The sequence below is a fragment of the Rhincodon typus genome, chromosome 1 (assembly GCF_021869965.1).
Source record: "Rhincodon typus isolate 14 chromosome 1, sRhiTyp1.1, whole genome shotgun sequence".
Lineage (NCBI taxonomy): Eukaryota > Metazoa > Chordata > Chondrichthyes > Orectolobiformes > Rhincodontidae > Rhincodon > Rhincodon typus.
Window position 1 is genome coordinate 117,983,513 of NC_063332.1, and position 23,274 is coordinate 118,006,786.

A 23,274-nucleotide genomic window follows, 5' to 3' on the forward strand; every position below is an offset into this window, starting at 1 on the left:
ATCTCTGAAGTAATTTTAACTGTTGTGTTTGTGTTAAATTATTTGTAATTCTAGGGAATTTCCACTTCACTGGGAATTCTAGCTGACGTGCTTGTTTCAATGAGTGATGACGATTACATTCGATTTAAGGACAACCCACAGATGGACCTGGTAAGATATCTTTGACTGTTTATGCCTCTAACAGCAAGTGTTTCTCAATTTTGAAGAGAAATCAATGGCCTAACCCTAACCCAACTGAACATTTAAGAATCAAAATGACTAGATTAAGGATTTGTGCATTAAACTGAGAGAAATACTGGACTCAGTGATTGATGGATATAGGGTCTATAACATGCCCCTAATTTCAGCATGCTCTCCTGCTTTGGAAATGGCCTAATAACTGGCTAGCTCATTAAGGAGAATGGGACAGTTTCCCGATGTCACAGGTCCACCCAGAGGGCATGCAGCAATAACAGGTTAACAGCCCCAACAGGAAAAACAGAGCTATGAAAATAGGGGAAAAGACATATTGGCATAGAGCTGTCTTCCTGACTTCAATGCATTCTGCCAGGAGACAAATGGGGACCCCCTTGGCTGCTGCATGTCAGAGATAGTCAGCCAGTATATCTAATTAAGGCCCCTCTCAAGGACCATTTTGTGCCCATGACAGTTTTGTACTGACATAAGAGCAGCCCCACACCATGTTCAGAAGGGGAGGCAATTGCCCATTGGTATTATCGCTATACTATTAAACTAGAGACCTCGGTAATGATACGGGAATCTGGGTTCAAATCCCGCATGGCAGATGGTGGAATTTGGATTCCATTAATAATCTGGAATTAAGAATCTAATGATGACCATGAAACCATTGTTAAATGTCAGGAAAACCACATCTGGTTCATTATTCCCCTGGTCTGGCCTACATGTGACTCCAGACCCACAGAGGGGTTGACTCTTAACTGCTCTCCGGCCAATTAGGGATGGCAATAAATGCTGGCCTAGCCATTGATGCCCACATTATGTGAGTGAATTTAAAATAAGCTCCCAGCCTAACTGAGGTAGCCTCCTGGCAGCAGCTCAAGGTCCCAATCATGACACAATGCCAGAGTTGTGAGTATGAAAGACTGTAGGCCTGTCCACAACTTTACCCACATAGGGCTTTTCCTCTTCAACTCAATAGTCAATGTGCTGGTATATCAGATAAAGCCAACCATTAGACAGTATTTACATACTTCAGAACTGTCCAAATGTGAGAGGGCATTGTGAATGAATGCACAGCAACATTTGTGCATCTAGCATAACCACAGATCTGTCCATTCGGCTGAGCCCAGATCTGACCCATCAGCAAATATCAGACAGGTAATTAGCACGGACTCTCAAGTGTCAATTATGACTGACTAACTGCACTATCCTCTGTGTTCATATCAGCTGCATTGCAGTCATCCTGTGCTGTTCCTTTGTGCATCATTAATTCAGGCACCCAGCAAAAGATGGTCACAAACAGCATCAGATAAATTGTAGAAAACAGTTTGGCACATTTACTTTGCAGACACACTTGTTAGAAAGCATCTTAAATTTGGGCCAGGTTTATCTCTCATGCCCTCTGGAATTAATTCCTCCTTGTCACTTTTACTCTTCTGATGTGTCATTACTGGGACTTTCTTTGACTTTCTCTGTTTCTTTGTCCTTTATTGTCTCTGAGTCAAAAGGAACTGCCCTCGCCAACAGCACAGGGGAGCACGCTGACTGCAACAATTTAGGAAGGCAGCTCATCAGCACTTTCCCCAAGGGTAATGAAGGACAGTCAATAAATTCCTCATTAGAAATGCTGTATGCCAAGAAGGAATAATAAATATTCATAAAAATTGACCTGACTGCTGAGGTCCCACACTGTGAAGCGTATTGACAAATTATTTATGAAACTCTGATACTGTTCTCTCAATCATCAGGAAAGCTGAATCAGCATGTTCAAATTGGTATTAATAGCTTTGTTAAGCATTCTAACTGACACATAATCTTCTTGTACCAGTGCTCTGCTTCTGTCCATCACTGACACATGGTCTACAAGATCCGTTGGCTGTGTACTTAGCCCCCTGGAAGCCATCTTTCCACTCAGCTTTCCTTCTACATGAAGGCAGCATGCTGGCTTAGTGTTTAGCACTGCTGCCTCACAGTGCCAGGGAGCCAGGTTCGATTCCACCCTCAGGTGACTGTCTGTGTGGAGTTTGCATGTTCTTTTGGTGTCTGTGTGGGTTTCCTCTGGGTGCTCTGGTTTTCCTCCCACAGTCCAAAGATGTGCAGGTTAGGTGAATTGGCCATGGAAAATTGCCCATAGTGTCCAGAGATGTGCAGGCTTGGTGGATTAGCCACGAGAATGCAAGGTTACAGGAATAGAGTAGGGGGTGAGTCTGGGTGGGATGCTGTTTAGACAGTCGGTATGGACTTGATGGGTCAGATGGCTTGCTTCCAGATTGTAGGGATTCTATGTAAAGTATTTGGCATTTTGGGGGAGATGGGAATTGTTCTGCATGGCTTTACATTTTCCATATGCCAGCTGGAGTCTGAGATTGAAATGCCTTTTGGTTCATGTAGGGCACAGAGTTGCATGTGGGGGTCTGAATACCAACAGTATTTCAGTCACTAGCCTGACTGATATTAAAATAAGTCTTTTAACGTTTCTTCAGCAAACAACATTTCATAATATATTCAACAATTGAACTAACACCTCGTGACTTTCTTTTTGATTCTCAGATTCTGCTTGAAGAGTACACTGACCGACTGTTGTCAGCTGCTGAAGCAGGGAAACTGGCTGCAGTGCTCAGTCAGTACAGCCCACTTTTTGTGCTGACAAATTTGGTGAGTATGGGACTTCTAGCAGAAGAAAGATGCATTTTAATTACTTGCCAAATAGAGGGAAGGCTTTTAGTTTTAAATCAACCTAAATTACTTTCACATGATAAACCTTAACCAGAAATGGAGTCTTAAAAGCAAATACAGATCAGGTTAGAGATGAAGAGTTACTTCAGCATTTAATGTGCTTTAGTGCTTGAAAATGTGTTGCTGAATTATTTAAGTAATGCAAACTAGTAAAGCTCTCATGAATCAGAACCATTTTTATGTCCTGTTGCTTCTGCTATCCTGATGCAGTTTAATGATGTTATTAGGAATTCATTTGTTTATGCTTATGAGTCTGACATTCAGCCATGTAAGTGTTATGATGTGGAACAAATCCGTCAATCTGCAATACTAGTTTTTGTAAGCAAGGGATAAAATTTGTTGAGGTCCAATTTAATTGGGTTAATTTTCTTGGAAGGTTTTTGAATGTGGGTACTAATAGCCTGTATCTAATTGTGATGTCAGATATCAATAACGTTCAGAGTCTTAAGCATTAAAAGTGTGTGTTGGTGTCACTAGTTTGGTTTTCTGTTATTTGGTGACATTTATGATAACATATTACACATAATAAGATGAGAAAAAATTGTGCCCAGTCAACACTCAAACCCAGGAAGTTTGGCAAAGGAAATCATGGAGTTGAACTATTTCTAACCACATTGTTGATTCAGGCAATGCTGTACTGAGACTGAGCAGTTTTTAGGTGCAATAACTGCCAGAATGAGCTAATTGGAGCAGAAACGAGGGAGTCCTGACTCAGAAGCAGTTGGAAAGCTTTGAATACATATTTCTGCAGATGGAAAACTATTTTGTAACACTTTACTTTTCGCCGTTCTGCCCACACACACCTACACCAGTTCTAATGGTATCAGATCACGGTCAGATTATCAGATCTCACCATACTTAAGCCATTGATATTGTAGTAATGTGGAATAAGTGTCCTCAATTATTGCCAAAGCAATTTGAAATGGAAATGGTTTCAGCTGTCACTCTCTCTTTCTTCCCTCCAGAATATTTATGGAACATGTCTTCTCTCATACAGTTTTAAAAAGGAATTGACAGAAGATGAAAGACAGTTCTACCTTTCACAAGCAAAGGAGGCTTTTGAAATTGGTCTCCTCACCCGAAGAGGTGGTGAAGTGATAACGAGTAAGCAGGAACTACACGGGTTTGTTAAAGCAGCTTTCTCTCTTACAACCGTGTGCAGGTGGCTCACAGATCAGAATGCAAATCTTACAGAAGCAAGGCAATTATGTAAAGAAGCAATGAAAAAATTGTACCTATATAGCACTCAAACCCAGGAAGCTTTGGCACAGGAAATCATGGAATTGATCGGCCAAGTCAAAGTTCATCTGCAAATAAAGGATCTCTGCAATTCGGATATTAAGTCTTACGTCCCTGACCACTACAAACATTACTGGGATAAGCCTATAGTGAAGGGAAGGATGACCTTTGAGAAAGTCCTTGAAAGACATACACAGTATCACACAACTATATGCAAAGTATTTGAAAGAACTTGCAGAAGACAACAAAATAGCAAAGAGTCTTTGGCACATAGCTGTATAACTGCTTTCAAGACAGAAACAAAGGAATTTGATACTGCTGATGCCAAAATGAGCACACTTCACTCTGTTGACCGTAACCTTCTTCAGGACCCTCTCCTGAAACAGGTAATGACAAGTAAAGACAACAAGACATTACAAAGCCAGAGCAATCAGCTATTGAATGCAGGCAAATCTGAGAAGGAACATGTAGATTGTCTGAAAAACAATGGCGCTCCCGATGATTGTTTAATAGGTGACCCATCATATGTTTTAATAGATGCTGAGACAGAATTGGATGATATAACAACAGAGGAAAAAGGCAACACAGACAAAGGAGGCACAGAATATTTGAATGACAGTCATGGTTCCAGCAACTCTTGCTTCAAAACCTCCAGATCAGGATCTTCTAATATTTGGAAGGAAGAGACCGGTGGCAAAGGCAGTGGGCTACCTGAGTTTGGAAGGAAACAATTTCTGTTCAAATTGGACACAGAGTGCTCAACAACATTAAGTGATGATGTGGATAGCAAAAACGGTGAATTGAATAATAGTGCTTTAAAGTCCATCATTCCACCAGTGCAACAGCTGTCTCTACAATATACACAAGTCAACAATCCTTCCATCACTTCAAACATTAATTGTACTCCAAGTAATGGGAGGCAGAAAAATCCTTCATCTTCAGCTTTAGGAGACCATGCATCATGCAGTGTTGATCCAGATGAAGAAACTGCTGATGACATTGAAGATAACAAGACAGATAGTTACTGTAAGATCACTAGGTCTGATCAAAGCCCTTCCGCTGTCTCTCATCCAAATTATAGCACTAGATATCAGACTTTTAGATTTGATTCAGATTCAAAAAGCAATAGAAAAATTACCTCCTTAACTTCAGAAGACAGTGGCTCATTTGAGGTTGTTGACTCTGATGCAGATACTGCGGATGACATGAACAATGATGGGAACAAAGCGCTTCCAATCTCAAAGAAGTATGAGTCTGTAAAATCCCCTTCTCTTCAGCCAGCTTCAGATACAACTAACCCTGCCTCAGTTGGCAGTAATAATTCACTGAACATTACAAAGAAAAGCCTGTCTTCATCAGAGGAAGGTGGGTCCTTTGTAATGATAGAAATTGACCCAACCGCAGAGACTGTTGATGGTACAGAAGACAACAATGATCCTCCAAGTACTGGAGGAGTCTCTGAGATTGAACACATACATCTGGATGAAAGCAAGAAACAAGAAGTGTGTGACCATGATGTAAAGCAAATGAAGATTAGTTCCACTCAATGTTCACTACCCAAGAAGGAATCCGACGAAGGGTTTGAGAAAGTGTCACTCGAAGAAGGTGAAAGTGAAGGTGACAGACTGAGTAACCAGTTCCTAAACAGCAGCCTCAACTCCAGCACCTCTCTTAAATCATGGTACAAATCACCTTTCTTTTCAAGCAATTGCTCAGACTTTGACTATATAAGTCCATCAGTGAGTTCAAGCAGCAGTTCCTTTGTGTTTCTTTCAAGAAAGAAACAAACATTTGAGAGGCGTGTTATAACTGATGAGGATTATAAAATGCTGTTTGCTGGTGTTACCCATGAGTGGCTTATAGAAAGAATTGCAGGCACTGGAGTATTTTACCCTCAGAAACTAAAAGACACTTGCAGTAAGTCTTTTTTTTCATTCTAGAGATATTTTAAACACATGATTAGATAAATTAGAGTAATTTTAATATAAATAATTCTCTCTATATATATATATTTATATATACATATATATTAGCAAAAGAAATTGTTTTATTATTGCACAGCAAAGGCTATGGGCTTTGAAAACATTCCAGTAATATTGCAGCAGATTTGTGTTCCAGAATTAATCATGATCCTGTGCTAAGCTGTTGCACTACAAATGCAACACTGGTATCCACCTAACAAGTTGAAACATAGCTCATGTATATCCCATCTCTAAAAACCAGGACAGTTCAATCCGGCAAATCCTTAGGGAAGTGTCGTTGGCCCTGCCATCTTCAAATGCTTCATCAATGACCTGACCTTCCCATGAACATAATGTCAGAAGTGGAGAAGTTCCCTGATGTTTGTACCATTCACAACTCAATGTATCAATTTGCAGCAAGACCTGGACAACATTCAGTCTTGGCCAGGCAGTGACCTTATCCAACAAGAGAGAATCTAACCATCTCCCTTTGTCATTTAGTGGCAGGATAATCACTGAATCCTCAACTGTCAGTATCCTGGAGGTTACATTTTACTAGAAACTCAATAGAACCTGGAATGTAGATACTGTGTCTACAAGAGCAGGCCAGAGCGTGGAACTCTATATGCTATTGACTAGACACAAGTCATGAGTGTAATGGAAAAATCTCCACTTGCCTGGATGCTGCAGCAACATTCAAGTAGCTCAGTGCCATTTAGGACAAAGTAGCCAACTTGACTGGCAACCCATCCATTACCTACAACATTCACTCCCTCCACCATAGCGGCAGCAGCATGTTCCCACAAAGGAAAACAGTGGGACAGCCAAATCTAGAGCCCCTTTGATGTCAAAGAGCATACAGGGCAAGAAAGGACAGTAAAGAAAACCTCACGTCAGACACTGAGAATTCAACATTGCAGAAAGTCAAGACGAATACAGAAAGTGCAGGTGTGAAATCAAAAAGGAAATGAGTAAAACAAAGAAAGGATATGAAAGAATATTGTCTAGCAAAATCAAGGAGAGCCCAAGCATATTTTATCAAACCACTAAGAGGAAGAGGATAATTAGGAAAGGAGGACAGCCCATAAAACAGAATTGGCCCTGCAGCAGGAAACAAAGGGTATTGACTGTTGGGTGTTTCTGAGACATGAAGGGGTTTCCAGTCGTGTTTCATGAGTCTCAAAGTAAGCGTTTTCTGTTCTAACTTATATTCAAATCTTTATTATATATAAGGGGCATGATCAATAGGTTTGTAGACAACACAAAAATTGGACACCTGGTTGATACTGAGGAGGATATCTGTAAACTGAAGGATGATATCTGTGGAATAGTCAAGTGAACAGAAAAGGGGCAAATGGAATTCAATCCAAAGAAGTTTGATTTGGTTCATCTGGGGAGGTCAAATAAGTCAAATGAATATGCAGTAACTGGAGGACACTGGGGCATGTAGTTTAACTGTTGTCATCACAATAGGTCCACGGCAATGCCATCTCCCTGGCCCTACACTCATCCCTGAAACATCTAGATAACAAAGACATCTACATCAGACTCCTATTTATTGGCACAAAGACAGGAATTGCTGGAAAAGCTCAGCAGGTCTGGCTGCATCTGTGGAGAGAAATCCAAGTTCACATTTTGGGTCCGGTGACCCTTCCTCAGTTCCTCCACAGATGCTGCCAGACCTGCTGAGCTTCTCCAGCAATTTCTATTTTTGTTTCTGATTTCCAGCATCCACAGTTCTTTCAGTTCCTGTTTATTGATGTTAGCTCCCGCTTTGATACCATAATTCCAACAAAACTCATCTCTAAACGCTGAGACTTAGGACTCTGCTGTGACGTCTTTAACTAGATCCTCCATTTCCAGACCCACAGACCACAATCAGTGAGGATACACCTCCTCCATGATAATCCTCAACACTGATGCCCTGCAAGGTTGCATACTCAGCTCCCTACTATACTCCTTATACACTCACGACTGTGTGGCCAAATTCAGCTCTAACTCTATTTTCAAAGTTGCTGTTGACACCATTGTAGTGGGTCGGATTTCAAACAGCGATGAGACAGTGTAAAGGAAAGAGATAGATAGCTTAGTGGTATGATATAAAGACAACAATCTCTCCCTCAATGTCAGCAAAATGAAGGAGCTGGTCACTGACTTCAGGAGGTGGAGTGGAGGACACACCCCTATCTGTAACAATGATGCTGAGGTGGAGGTGGTCTAGACCTTCAAGTTCCTAGGAGTAAATATCAACAACAATCTATCTTGGTCCATCCACGTTGAGTCAAGAAAGCATACCAATGTCTCCACCTCCTCAAAAGTCTAAGGAAATTTGGCACAGCCACAATGACTTTTACCAATTTTTACAGATGCACCATGGAAAGCATCCTATATGGATGCATCACAGCTTGGTATGGCAACAGCTCTGCCCAAGACCACAAGAAATTATAGCGAGTTGTGAATGCAGCCCTGTCCATCACAAAAACCATTCCTTCCACTGACTCCATCTACACTTACTATTGCCTCAGGAAAGCAGCCAACATAATCAAAGGCCCCGCCCACTCCAGTTATATTCTCTTCCATCCTCTTCCATCAGACGGAAGATACAAAATGTTTGAAAACACGTACCAACAGATTTAAGAACAACTTCTTCCCTGCTGTTATCAGACTTATGAATGGACCTTTCATATATTAGAGTTGATCTTTCCCTACACCTTCTCTGCAGCTGTAACACAATATTCTTCATTCTGTTCTTTTACCAGCCTATGTAAGGTTAGCATGCAAATTAATACTTTTCACTGTATCTTGGTACATGTGACAGTAATAAATTAAATCAAATCAAATCAAGTGAGGCACTATTGGAATGCATGTTCTCAGATTCCGTGAAGTTAACAGGACAGGTTGATAAAGCGGTTAAAAAGATGTAGAAACCCTTTCCCTTAATACTCACGACACAGAATATAAGAGAATGGAGGTAATGCTGGCTTCCCCAGCATTAAAACACTATTTAGGCCATGACTTGAGTAGTACATGGAATTTTGTTAGCTCATTGCAGAAAACATGATTGTACCAGAGTCAGAGGAGATTTCTGTGAATGTTGCCAAGACTGGAGAAATGCACCTGTGAGGAATGACTAAATAGGGTGAAATTGTTCTCCCTGGAACAGAGTGACTGAGAGGAGATTTGATGGAGTGTATGAAGTTCTGAGGGGCCTGGATAAAGTGGACGGGCAAGACCTATTTCCTTTAGCAGAAGGGTCAGTTACAAATGACCATCAATTCTGTAATTTGTAGAGTGATGAGAGGGGAGTTGACAAAAACCTTTTTCACCCAGAAGGTGGTGAGTGTCTGGAACTGACTAACTGAAAGAGGAGTAGGAGCAGAAACCCTTAACTCATTTAAAAGGTGCACAGACATGCACTTAATGCCTCATAACCTTCAGGGATCTGATAACCTTCAGGGATATGGACAATCTCCGAGGATCTGATAATCTCCAGGGATACGGATAATTTCCAGAGATACGGATAACCAGCTGGGATATGGATAACCTCCAATGATGCTGGAAAATGGGATTAGGCTGGTCAGACCATTTTGTTTGGTGTTTGGAGTGGATACAAAGAGCAGCCTGGCCTCCTCTGGTGCTATAAATTTCTCCACATTTTCTAAATATCCTCAATATTTGAAGTGGAAGAAATGCAGGGATGTGAAGCGAGGCTGGGGAATAGGCAATGTGTGATTTGCTCCTTAAGAAGAACAGCATGGACATGATGGGTCAAATGGCCTTCTGTTTTGTAACAATTGTTTGATTGTATGTACAAAACGTGCTGCAACACTCGCCATATCTGCTTCAACAGCACCTTCCAAATACACAGTCTCCACCGCCCAGAAGCGCAAGGGCAACAGGCATGTGAAAACACCACCACCCATGAGAATCTCTCAAAGTCATGCATTTATTTTTCACTTGGTACCATTTTCCTAGTTTCTTCACAAACCCCTACAAATTTTTCCTTTTTCGATGACAGTCCCATTTCATTTTCAATGCTTCAATCAAACCTGTCGCCATCAGATTCTCAGGCAGTTCATTCTAGCTCTTAACCACTTACTCTGTGAAAAAAAATCTTGTGTCACTTTTGCTTCTTTTACTTTAAATCTGTGCCCTCTCATTCTCAACCCTTCAACAGTGGGAACAATTTTTCCCTGTCTATTCTGCCCAGACTCCGCAGGTTTTGAACACCTCTTTCAAATTTCCATTCAACTTTCTCTTCTTTTAAGAAAACAGTCCTAAATTCTCCAATCTGGCTTCCTAACTGAAGTTCCTCATTCCTGAAACCATTCGCATGAATCTTTTCTGCACTACTTCCAGTATCTTCACATCCTTCTGAAAGTGCAGGACCAGAACTGGACGCAATAATCCAACTAAGGCTGAACCAGTATAATATGCAAGTTCAATATAACCTCCTTGATTCTGTAGTTTATGTCCCTATTAATAAAGCCTAGGATACTATATATTTTATTTACTATTCACCTTTCTTGCACCCTCAATGATTTATGTGCATATACACCCAAGTCCCTCTGCTCCTGTGCACCATTTAGAGTTATTGCCTTTACTTTATAATGTCACATGTTGTCCTTCCTACCAAAGTGAATCACTTCAACATTTCTGTACACTGAACTCCAGCAGTCATCTCTCCACCCATTCTACCAACTTATTTAGGTTGATTTGAAGTTCAGCACTATTTTCCTTATTGTTCACATTGATTCCAAATTTCTTGAAATTGTGCCCTGTACATCTAGGTCATTGATTTATTATGAGAAACATGGATTCCAACACTGAACATTGGGGAACTTTGCTGTACACCTTCATCCAGCACCAAAATTTTCTATTAATCAATACTTTCTGTTTCCAGTTAGTCAGCCAATTTGTGTTCATGGTTTTACTGTTCCTACAGATTGACAGAACTGTTACAGTGCAGACAGAGGCTATTTGGCTCATTGTATCTGTATAGGCTCTCTGAATTCACAATTCATGTCGGAATGGTGGCACTATTTTGCTTTTGCCTGAGAGAGCACATGCGTTATTGGCTGAACATCTCATCCCAAACAGCAGGAGCTCCAACAGTGCAGCACTTCTTCAGTATGCCACTGAGTGACAGACTAGTCTACTTACTCAAGTTTCTGGAGTGTTTTTTAAACCAGCAACATTCTGATTCAGCAAACAACGGTATTACCCATTTGGAAACATGTCACTGTCCCTTCATTGTCACTGGATCAATTACCTGGAGCTCCCTCTATACAGCTGTATGGGTATACTTAAACCAGATGGGTTACAGCGATTCAAAAACGTGAGTCACATTCAGTACCCAAGGGCAATTAAACAAGGACAACAAATCATCAACAATGCTCACATTTTGTGAAATAGTTTTTAAAATTGTACTTCAATTATGTGATACCCGATTATTAAGCAAGAATATTTGAAGTTATTTTTTAAAAAACAACACTTAAAGATTGAAAGACTACAGCATCATAATTCAATGTGCTACACTGCGCTTTACATACTTTGATTGTTTAGCAAAGTTTTGATTGTAGATGTTGGTTTCATAATTTTTGGTATTTTCTTCCTCTCCACTGAGCAAATTTTAAATTTTCATCCATCTTATTTCTACATGTGCCATTTTGTCAAAAAAACTGAAATATTCTAAATGTTCCTCATGACACAATAGCAAAGGTCAAAGAAGGGCAGGCTCCAAATTAAAATCACATAAACTTTGCATCTCACATGGAAATTAACAAAGTCCATGATGTATGTGGGGCAGATTCAGTGCAAGTGGCATGAGATTCAAACAGGATTAAGTTATGCCAGGTCTCCCTACTGTCTTCATAGTGGAATTACATTCTAGATATAGACAGTTACCAAGTAGCTAATATGTGAGAAACTTAAAATAATTAATATCAGCAGAGACAATGTTTTGGAGAAACTAAAAGAATTGAAATCTAATAAATCACCAGGAGTCTGGAAAAGATACCATTTTTGATATCTTAGGCGTGGGTGCTTTGAAAGTACAACTGCACCATTGTTACAGTGACAAACTGGGATTGCTGATTCCAAATCCATGTCAATTTTCTTCAATGATCCATTCTATGAAAAATGTAATGAAAAATGAGGTTTCAATGTCTTGTTTTCAGCTGCACTGCAATTTAAATATAGCAAGAAAACCAACACCTGGACAGCCCAAGAAACTCTAGTATATATTGGCAAACCTTTAGATGTGGATAAAGTAGGCGCCCAGAGGATTGCTTTGGAGATGCGTTTTTTACACCAAGAAGAAATATTGGGCAGGTATTTCAATTTCCAATCTCCTCTCGTTGTCAAAGTGTCAACCCTCTTTCTTCTGCAGCTACCTGTTTCTCTTTCTGTTATTCCTTTCTGAACTATTGATGATGATGATAAAGGCTGGCATTTATACCCCAACCTAGTTGTCTTTATAAAGATGGCAATGAATCTTTTTCTAAAATTGCTATAGTCCGTGATTTGCAAAATCTCTCGCAATTCTTAAGAAGGATATTCTAGGATTTTGGTGGCAACAGTGTGATGGCAATTAAAAGTCTGTTGTGAGGGCTTATCCTCAGGTAATCACTTCTTCATTTATCATTTGCAATTAACTGCAGCTCCCTTGAAAGCTTTATTGGTGAGACTCATGCACTAATGGTCCTTGTTTAATTTTAATAACTGAGTTCAAAGAAGGGACCAGCAGAAGCTACAGATCTGTGGTTGCAGTTATTGCAGTAAGTGGATTTCAAATGAGAACAGAAAGCTGAGCTGCGCTGCTCTTATGGAAAATTGTCTTCACTCATAGTGTTATGACCTCAGTAGAGACCAGTGGCTGTTTTGTACAAAAGTAGGCAAAATTAGACATCCCAGTTATTTACTGAAAGAATGAAGCCACAAGATTCCACAGTTAAAAATTTAAAAAAAAAACTATACAGGTATCAACAAAGCAAACAAGAAATGCTATCTGTCATTTACCCTATCATCCAGAATTAATGAGTCAAACATGAATTATCAGGCAAATTGAGGTTGAATTGCAAATTGAAAGGCAGCAATAACTAAAAAAGATCTTAGGAATTGACTTAGCAATCTATTCAAGTGTTACAGATCACAGCGAGTCATAAAATCCATCAAATTCTGTCTTCCTCATGAAGAATCTCCAGTCACCTACTCTCCTTCAAATATTGTGCCTCTAATTCCTATCCAAGGACAGCTTCAACTTAGGTTGGAGGCCATCTTCTGGTTACAGTTAGTCATTAGGCACCAGGGTCAAACTCAGAATACCCTAGCAACATATCACTCCCCACTTCTGGCTGTTTCTCACTGGATTGGCCAGGCAGTTACCTAAGGTTTGTTGAGAGGCTCCCCAGCTACATTTAGCTGACAACCATTCCTCATTGGCTTCCTGTCATTCCTTAGTTCCCCAACTCTGCTAAGTCAATCACTGCTGTTCACTAAAATCTCCTCAGGACAGTTAGCTTTTGCACTGCACACTAGGTTCATGTTTTCATGCTAGACACCAGTCCCAAGACTATGAAATGTTCATTTTTACTTAACAGGAACAAAAATTGGTGCCTTAAACGATTTCTGTCTTACTAACCCAGATACGTTGGAAAACAGTACAAAAGAACAAAAGAACTTGCTTACCACTTCAACGACGTTGAACGCCAGATGACTGCCCAATACTATGTGACAGAATTCAACAAAAGACTGTATGAAAAGCAAGTTCCTACACAAATATATTATATTCCAGCCTCAGTTCTTCTGGTATGTCCAGATGTCTTTCATACAGTTTGTCACATCATGTTACTTCACCAACTTTTTACTACCAGTAGGTAAATGTTGGATGGGTCTCTGGTTTCACAATGCTGGAGGGGTTGCTGGTAGCTGGATGTTGGAGGATTCACTGGCTGGAGAATTCATGCAGGTCCGAATCTTTTGGTTACTGGGAAGATTACTAAAGCAAAGATTGTTTGCATCAGGGTAACGGCAGCCCTTCAAACATTGCCTTCCTTGTTGGTAAGAATGTAGTAATCATTGTATAAACCACTTCCAACTACTGAGCGATCAGCCACTCGGCCTGCCAGCCATTATTTGGCTTGCCAACGTAAGTTTGCGATGGGAACTAGAGTTAGAGAGGGAGCACCTTCACTCCAGTGAGGTCAAATAGAGTCTTAGCCACTCTCTCTACCAATCCTGTCTGATCCCCTGAATATCTTGAAAACTTCCATACAAGCATACTTTCACCTCCTAAATTCCAGGGAATATAACTCTTATGTAATCTCTCCTCATAATTTTGACTCTTGGACTCCAGAAATTATTCTGGTAAATTTGTGCTGTAATTATGATTTCAAAGAGGAAGAGGAGGTATCTTACAAGCATGAAGTGGGGAGACTTTATTGATCAGTACAGTCTTGAACTGGAGGAACACAGCAGGCCAGGCAGCATGAGAGGAGCAGTAAAGTTGACGTTTCGGATTGGGACCCTTCTTCAGAAATGGGGATAGGGGAAGAGAGCTGGGAAATAAATAGAGGGAGGAGGGGTGGGGCTGGGGAAGGTAGGTGGGATGTGATAGGTGGATGCAGGTAGGGAGTGGTGGGGATTGGTCAGTGGGATGGGTGGGGCAGATAGGTGGGAGAGAAGATGGACAGGTGCAAACTGGAGGAGCAGCACCTCATATTCCGCCTCTGGAGCCTACAGCCCGATGGCCTAAGCATGTAATTCACCAGTTTTAAAATCTCCCCAGCCCCAGCTTCATGCCATGTCCTCCCTCTCATCCCTGCCTCCTTGACCTGACACCTGTCCATCTTCTCTCCCACCTATCCGCCCCTCCTATCCCACTGGCCAATCACCACTACTGCCTACCTGCACTCACCAATCACCATTCCACCTACCTTCCCAACCCCACCCCTCCTATCTCTATTTATTTCCCAGCTCCCCTCACCCTCCCCATTTCTGAGGAAGGGTCCCAACCCGAAACATCAACGTTCCTGCTCCTCTGATGCTGCCTGGCCTGCTGTGTTCCTCCAGCTCCACACTGTTTTGATTCTGACTCCAGCATCTGCAGTTCTTGCTGTCTCTATTTCGGATTAACCCTTCCAACATCCAGGCCATGGAGTAGAAATGAATGGAAAAATAGAAGGAGACAGAGGTTGAAGTCAGACAGGCTACATTTGAAAATATGGGGAAAAGAAGTCTACAATATATAGCAATGTGATTTTGGTTCTTCTCCAAATTTATGACAATCATGTTTTCTTAAGGAAGCGCTACTTTAATTGTAAGAATGTGCATGATGAATCTGTGCTATGTTTACTAATGCTGTAATTTTATTGGAGTAATGATAAGAATGGAAAAAATGCAAGATTGATTGGATTTACATTCATATTTTGTTTTGTTCCAATAAACTTAGCATGTTAATGTTGTAAAAGAAAGCATGCAAGTATAAAGTGAACCTGGTGATCTATTCAGATTAATTAAAACTAAAATTCATCTCAAGATATGATGAATATCTTTTGTTTCCTCAGCTTTTGGAAGATATGCAGATCATGGGTTGTGTAAGTGTGGAGCCGTACATGCTTGGGGAGTTTATAAAATTAACAAACAACACAAAGACTGTTCGTAAAGAATATGAAGCAACTATGTATGGACTTGCATTTGGACATTTTACCTATGAGTTTTCAAACCAAGAAGAAATAGTAGTTGATTTACAAGGTAAACAACTTCTGTGCCACTCAATAAATATGTGCAATTCTCAAAATGTACACTCTAATGATTCTGACCAGTAAACCAGAATCGCAGTCAACTGGGGATGCTTGCCATGATCATTCCATAAAATTCACAGCACCAAGGAGTGGTCTTTTAATTTATACGGCAGAAACACTGATCACAAGGGCAATCCAATGTTGAACAACCTGGGAAAATCAGCCCATTACTGATATTTTTGGGGAAGAGGTGGTGATGCCATTGTTCAAGCTGAGTTCCCATGTGATCTCCAATTGTGTGTCTGAATATACTTTGTTTCATGGATCTGACACGTTTCGTTGATTAAGAACATGTGTATTCCCAAGTTTGGGAGTTTCAAACCTCTTCACTGGTCCCATTTTGCACTCTCATCATAAACACCACTTTAAACCCTGTTTTTTCACTCTCCCAGCCCTTTAATTCATTGACCTCTGATATCTGAACTCTCTTCATTCCCCAAGTTTTAAGAATTTCCTTCAATCAGTGGACTAAATGGATTTTTATCAGAGATAGTAAGAACTGCAGATGCTGGAGTCAGAGATAACACAGTGTAGAGCTGGAGGAACACAGCAGGCCAGGCAGCATTAGAGGAGCAGGAAAGTTGATGTTTTGGGTCGAGACCCTTCTTCAGAAAAATTTTTATTGTTTTGTTTTCCTTATTCATTGAAGGCAGGTACTTTCCTTCACATATCCCACTTACACAAATAAGTTAATCTTTGCATGCAACATAGGGAGCAACTATGAATCTTTATTGTCCATCTGTTTAAGATATGGGATTGACAACAGAGACTAAAACATAGAAGGGCACACACATACAAGAGGCATATGAATAAGTTTGTGGAATACCATTGTCTGACGTAGCCACAACATTCAGTTTAGCCTGCTCAAATCAAGATTTTTGTTGATATATTAAAATTTTAGAAGTAAAGTCTCTTAATCGCAAAGGGGAAAACACAATTTGGTTCTTCCTTCTGAACTTTATAGGTCCACTCATAAGATGGCAGTACCAATTTCTATCCTCTATCCTGTTTCAAACACAAACTTCCCATTAACTGCGTTCACTATATTCCTTCGCAGGTTGGATCACTGGAGACGGAAAAGGTCTTATTTACCTAACAGATCCTCAGATACATTCAATGAAAAAGCGAAGAGGGGGTTCCAACTTTGCAGAAAAAGGCATCAAATACTTCCTCAACTGTCAGCACAAAGAGTGCAATGAGATTTGTCACATTCTTACTTTGAAAATTCTTACCAGGGACAGTTTGGATGAATTACCTTAAGTGAAGTTTTTAACAAGTTTGATTTTGAAAAATTTCTTCTACTGTGGCAGAGTCTTTCTAAGTTCTTCCTATCAATGTCGAACAGTGTTGGTCCTGGAAATACAAATGTTGTGATCCCAGCAATTGTATCAGGATTACACAAGTTCATAGCTGCTCATGCTGACCAGAGTGTGCAGGGAGAGTGGAACTTTATCCAATTTGTCCATGGAGAATGCCAATGTGGCAAAGATCACAATACATAGAATTTTACTGCACTGAAACAGGACACTTTATCTGTGCTGTTATTGAAGCTCCAAATAAACCTCCTTCATTTAAATCTGCCAGCATAATCTTCTAATCCTTCCTCTCCCATGTCCTTATCAAGTTTCCCCTCAGTGTATCAAAGATCTTCACTTACATTTGGATGTGGTTTCCATCCATCTTTTGGTAAAGGTGGCTGTCCCGAATTTCCTATTAGATTTGTTTTTGACTATCTTATGTTTGGGCCTCTAGTTTTGGATTCCCTAAAGTAGAAACAATTTCTCTTTGTCTCCCCTGTTAAACCTTTTCATAAATTCCAAGATCTTTATTCGGACAACATTCAACCTTCTGTTTACTAGAGCCTTGTTCTGTTCAGTTTTGCTTGATTGTTATAAACATTCAGTTCTGGTATCATTGTTGTAAATCTTATTGCACCTTCTCCAGTGCCTCTATGTCCTTTTTGGGTGCCACAGGTGACTGTCCCAATTTGATGGTTTGGCCAAGTGTTGGGAGATGGGGACTTAGCTCCAGTCCTTGAAAAAAATGATACAATTTATCTCCAGCACCCTCTGTGGGGAGGCGATAAGTCCAAATGAGAAAGAAAAATAGACTGGTCAGGTGTCTTTGTGTGTGCAGACCATGAAAAGTGAAATAACTCCACAGAGACCGGGTATCCCACGACCAAGTCACCTTTTATTTACACATGGAGAATCCTTAACACTGATCCGGCTCCTTTGGAGCCAGCTCTCAGAGTGAGCAGGATGTCTGACACTCTTGTTCTTATCTACTAGCCAGGGCTCCCTGATTGGAGCAGATTAACAGCCCCAGTCAGGGAACTCATATCCAATGAGGGTCATCCTGCTGACCTTGTTACAGTCACTCCAATTAGGCCTCCACTTCCATTATCCCATACACCTTTCCCCTGCTCTTTGTCAGTGGTGGGTTTGACTTCCATCAAAATATGAATCAGTTTTGTGATGTAAAGGGTTAACTGTACCTTCCCTGTAATAATTGATACTGTGCTTGTGTATAAGGAGCTGTGTTATGATGATATTGGAATCAGTGTGTGTGGGTTCCAGCAATGTTTTCTTTCATTATCCCTTGTATATAGTAAATACACTTCATAAGGTTGTAGGTATTCACTGATAATGGTGTGGACTACCTTCTGTCAACAACAAGAAGTGATCTTACAATATGATGGCAAGCAGCAACCAGATTCAGGGAAACAGTGGTGAGCACAAGCAAAGAGCCTGAAGATACAACCAGGAGCACTAGAAAATGATGAATGAAGGATTTTGAGGCCAGACCAGCAAACCAACCAAAAACCCCACTGGGACAGTCTATTACAGTCTAGCAACTGTGATACCATAAGCTTCAGAACTTTAATAACTTCATGGATTGAAAGAATCATCAATAACTCTGGAATAAATTGTTTCTCCAGTTGAAAAGGCATTAAAAGCAACACGGTAGTTAACCATCCCTGGGAAGAAGAGGCCAAAACCATACAAACAAACTGTTTCCCGGGAGGGAGGAGACACACTGCTTGATAACCTGCTGTCTCATTACAAACGGGAAATTAAGACTGCCTGCAGAAGGAATGTCCTGAATAGGAGTTAATTGCAAGATATGATCTTTCAACCAGACAGTTAAGGCCAAATATAACAAAGAACATGGGAGCTATTTCTGATAAGAAGGCAAGCTTACAGATTTGGAGTCTCCAGAAGTGTAATCAATGTTGGGGATTAAAGAATCTGTTGAATCATCAATAATATCACATTACAAATTTGAAAAAGAGAAAATTGTATAAGAATCCAACACCAGAACAATTCAGCAACAGAACTTCAAAGAACAACATTGCACAAGGATCAAACTCTGGACACATTCCAGAGGTGGACACTATTGGTGGAATTGTAGCTAAATTTCACAATTAATTGGGTAATAGCCAAGTTGAGTTGTGAGGCTTAACGTGCTTAATTAAGGGTCTTATTTTGGTTGCTACATGCAATAAAGTATAAATCATTGCTTCATTACTTGATTGTGAGATTTCTTAAAAAGTAGCTGAATTAAAGGTGATTTGTAATGATTTACACTCAATTGGTGTCCCTGAGTGGACTTGATAAGAAGTGACCTTAAATTGCACTGAAGTTGAACCTACCAGCCTTATATTCTTGGAAATACTGTCTGAGCCAGCATTAAGAGGCAGATGTCTCAGGTGATGTCCAGGAATTCAAATGGTTAAATGAGGATAGAGGCAATAATTTTCAGATTTAATTGGAACATTCAAATTTTTGTATTATTGAATTTGGCGTTAGAATTTAGCTTTGAAATCATGACAGACAATCAATCTGATTGGAGCCTATAGTCCTAAGTTTGATGCTACCTTTCCGATGCTCCTTGAGATTGTGGAAGACAGGTTGACAAAATAAATCTTGGATTATTTATTATTTCTTTGAATATTTTGTGACACAAAATTTGAACCTTGATCTGATTGCATTTCTTTGGGTAATCCATACCTTGTTTTTTTAAAAGGGGCTAATTTCTTTGCCACCATTTTTGCTGTAATGTTCGCCAACATAGAAATATAGGAATTAGGAACGAGTGTAGGCAATTTAGCTGTTCAAGCCCACTCAGCCATTTAACATGATCATGGCTGATCTTTTCCTGGTCTCAACTTCACTTTCCTGCCTGCTCCCCATAGCCCTTTATAGCGCTTTTAATCAGAAACATATCTGTTACTTTCTTGAATCTGTTGATTGATTCTACCTTCACTGCACTCTGGGTTAGTAACTTCCACAGATTCACAAACCTCTGAAAGAAGTAGTTTCTCCTCATATCAGTTTTGAATGTACCTCCACTCACTCTATATCTAGGACCTCAAATGTCCCACAAGGGGAGTCATTTTTTCCACGTCCACCATATCAATGCCCTTTAGCATCTCATATGACTCAATCAGATCTCCCCTCACTCTTCTGAACTCCAGTGAGTACAAGCCCACGCCATTAAATCGCTCCTCATTTGACAGCCCTTTTATCCATGGAATCAACCTTGTGAACTTCCTCTGAGCTACCTCAAGTGCCACCACATCCTTCCCCAAGTAAAGAGATCAGAACTAGACACAATATTCCACATGTGGTCTCACCAATGCCTTATATAATTGTAACAACACATCTTTGCTTTCATAATCCTGTTCTTTTGCAATAAGTGCCAGGATTCAATTTGCCTTTCTTATTATATTCTACATGTGAATACCCACTTTCTGTGATTCATTTACAAAAACACCCAAGTCCCTCTGTACTAATGTACTTTGAATCTGCTTCCCATTTAAATAATAATTTTCCCTTTTGTTTTTCCAGCCAAAATGGACAACTTTGCATTTATCCACATTAAACTCCATCTGCCAGATCCTGGCCCATTCTTTGAGACTATCAATATCCATCTGTAAACTCTTTATCTCCTCATCACAGCCTGCTTCCCCACCTATTTTAGTATCATCTACAAATTTTGCTATGTTGCATTCTGTCCCAGCTTGCAGATAATTTATATAGATTGTAAATAGTTGAGGTCAGGAACTGAACTCTATAGCACCCCACTAGTTATAGTTCACCATCCAGAGAAGGACCCATTTATCCCAACCTTCTGCTTTCTATCAGTCAGCCAATTCTCTATCCGAGGCAATCCTCTACCCTTAAGCCCATGAGATCTAACCTTCTGTATCAGTCTTTTATGCAGCACCTAGTCAAATGTCTTCTGGAAGTAAAAGGCATTACCTCAGCAGATACTGATTCCCATACCTGGTTTTAGGTGGGGGTCTTACACGTTCTAACAAAGGCGCACTAAATAGTTCTTTAAAAGCTAGTATTTAAACTAACAATGTAGGTTTAATTCATGTTTGGGGTTCCCTCTACCTGGCATTATGTCTGACAACATTTAGCCACATCTTTATGTAATCTGAGCCAATAAAAATGTTTTAGTATTTTAGCCTGCATTTTCCTAATACCCAATGGACCTGCCATTGTAATTATGAGCCACTTATAAAATTTTGTTACAATACTCAGAAGGAACTACCACCTAATGGGCTACTGCTGTTCTCATTGGCTGATATTTGAGGTGGCTTCCATTTCTTCCACAGCATTTTATCCTTTAAATTATGATACCCTCAAATGGATCTGATCCAATTTCTAAGTGGGCTGTTTGATACAAATCGCTCAAGTCAAGATGCATCTGTAGCAATTCTTAACCTAAGATTCAACTGTAGTATTTCTATCACAGAAGATGGGCTAAATGTGTCAGCTTCATTATTATCCCTACAGTGTGGAAACAGGCCCTTCGGCCCAACAAGTCCACACCAACCTCAGAACATCCCACCCAGACCCATTCCCCAAACCCACCTCATCTACACATCCCTGAACACTATGGGCAATTTAGCATGACCAATCCACCTAGCCTGCACATCTTTGGACTGTGGGACGAAACCGGAGCACCCAGAGAAAACCCACGCAGACAGGGGGAGAATGTGCAAACTCCACACAGTCACCCGAGGGTGGAATCATCCTCAGGTCCCTGGCACTGTGAGGCAGCAGTGCTAACCACTGAGCCACCGTGCCGCCAATTCTTTTTACCTTTGTCTTTTTTATTTAAATTTTCAGAAGTGGATTAAAATCTGAATTCTCAAGATGTTTTCCTTTTTCATAAACTCCTCCTGTTCCTGTCTAATTCAGTGAGCCTGAGATCTCGTCACAACACAGTCAGGAAACAATACAGATGTTCATCCCATATAGCATCTCAGTTTCTTTTACTTCCACTGGTTGTTCCCAAACCCTTGGTGATGCTAGCATTTTTGAACCAGCCAGGTTACTCTGAAATAAACCCAATTCATTTCATGGGAATTTGTTGTACGACTTCAACTACAACTTTTCCATTTATTAAGTCACACTTTAATCCAACTCCATATAATGGTAGCAGATTGTAACCTCCATGTATTCATCCAATTATTGTTTTCTTTCCTTTATTAACCCCTCAAGAAGACAAATTATAACTGCATTGGTGACTTCCATGTTTTCTTGCTTTCAATTCTAAATATTGAGAAATTAGTTTAAGCATATCAGTCTTACAAGTTCCTGCTTTTATTCTATTCTGAAGAAGAGTCATATTGGACCAAAATGTTAACTCTGTTTCTCCTTCTACAGATGCTGCCAGACTTAAGGGACAACTTTTTCATGCAGATAGTGGTGCACATTTGGACTGAGCTGCCAGAGGAGGTGGTGGAGGCTGGTACAATTACAACATTTAAAAGGCTTCTGGATGGGTATATGAATAGGAACAGTTTAGAGGGATATAAGCCAAATGCTGGCCAATTGGACTAGATTAATTTAGGATATCTGGTCAGCATGGACAAGTTGGACTGAAGGGTCTGTTTTCACATACCCATCCAGATGCCTTTTAAATGTTGTAATTGTACAGTCTCCAATACCTCCTCTGGCTTCTTGGACGCCATTGTTTTCACAAAGATTGTAATCGTCTACAATATCTAACAGCGTTGAGGAATGTACAATACTTGTCGATGAATAATCAATACTGACTTGTTTCTTCTCAAATGTTCATCAACTCTGCATGACCTACACCAGTCTGCACAGATCACACCAATTTTAGAGTGGTCATTTAAAGAGAGTCAATCTGCAATGGTCTGTTGCAATCAGTTACTTAATGTTCAGGTACAAGTTACAGCAAAGATTAAGTCTGCTTGAGTAAACACAGCTTATTTCATGTGCACATTGGAGATACTAATATTCTAGTCAGCCCCTGCTGAGCTCTCCTCGTACTCTGCGTATTGCCTTCATACTGTTTCTCAGCCCATT

The 23,274-nt window shown here is 40.2% G+C and overlaps 2 protein-coding genes across 4 annotated transcripts in view; both read left to right on the forward strand.

Annotated features, from left to right (window-relative positions):
* Positions 1 to 19,409, forward strand: part of alpk1 (alpha-kinase 1) — a 109,275-nt gene extending 89,866 nt beyond the window's left edge. For all 3 annotated transcript variants that reach the window (XM_048601355.1, XM_048601363.1, XM_048601369.1), the window contains 7 exons: positions 55 to 150; positions 2,731 to 2,835; positions 3,882 to 6,072; positions 12,296 to 12,449; positions 13,763 to 13,925; positions 15,683 to 15,869; positions 16,977 to 19,409. In XM_048601355.1, the coding sequence (XP_048457312.1) occupies positions 55 to 150; positions 2,731 to 2,835; positions 3,882 to 6,072; positions 12,296 to 12,449; positions 13,763 to 13,925; positions 15,683 to 15,869; positions 16,977 to 17,179 (3,099 nt within the window). In that variant the 3' untranslated portion in view covers positions 17,180 to 19,409. The remainder of the gene's footprint in view (positions 1 to 54; positions 151 to 2,730; positions 2,836 to 3,881; positions 6,073 to 12,295; positions 12,450 to 13,762; positions 13,926 to 15,682; positions 15,870 to 16,976) is intronic.
* LOC109936240 (protein ZGRF1) overlaps positions 1 to 23,274 on the forward strand; it is a 446,880-nt gene that overhangs the window by 315,127 nt on the left and 108,479 nt on the right. The gene's annotated exons all lie outside the window — the stretch shown is intronic.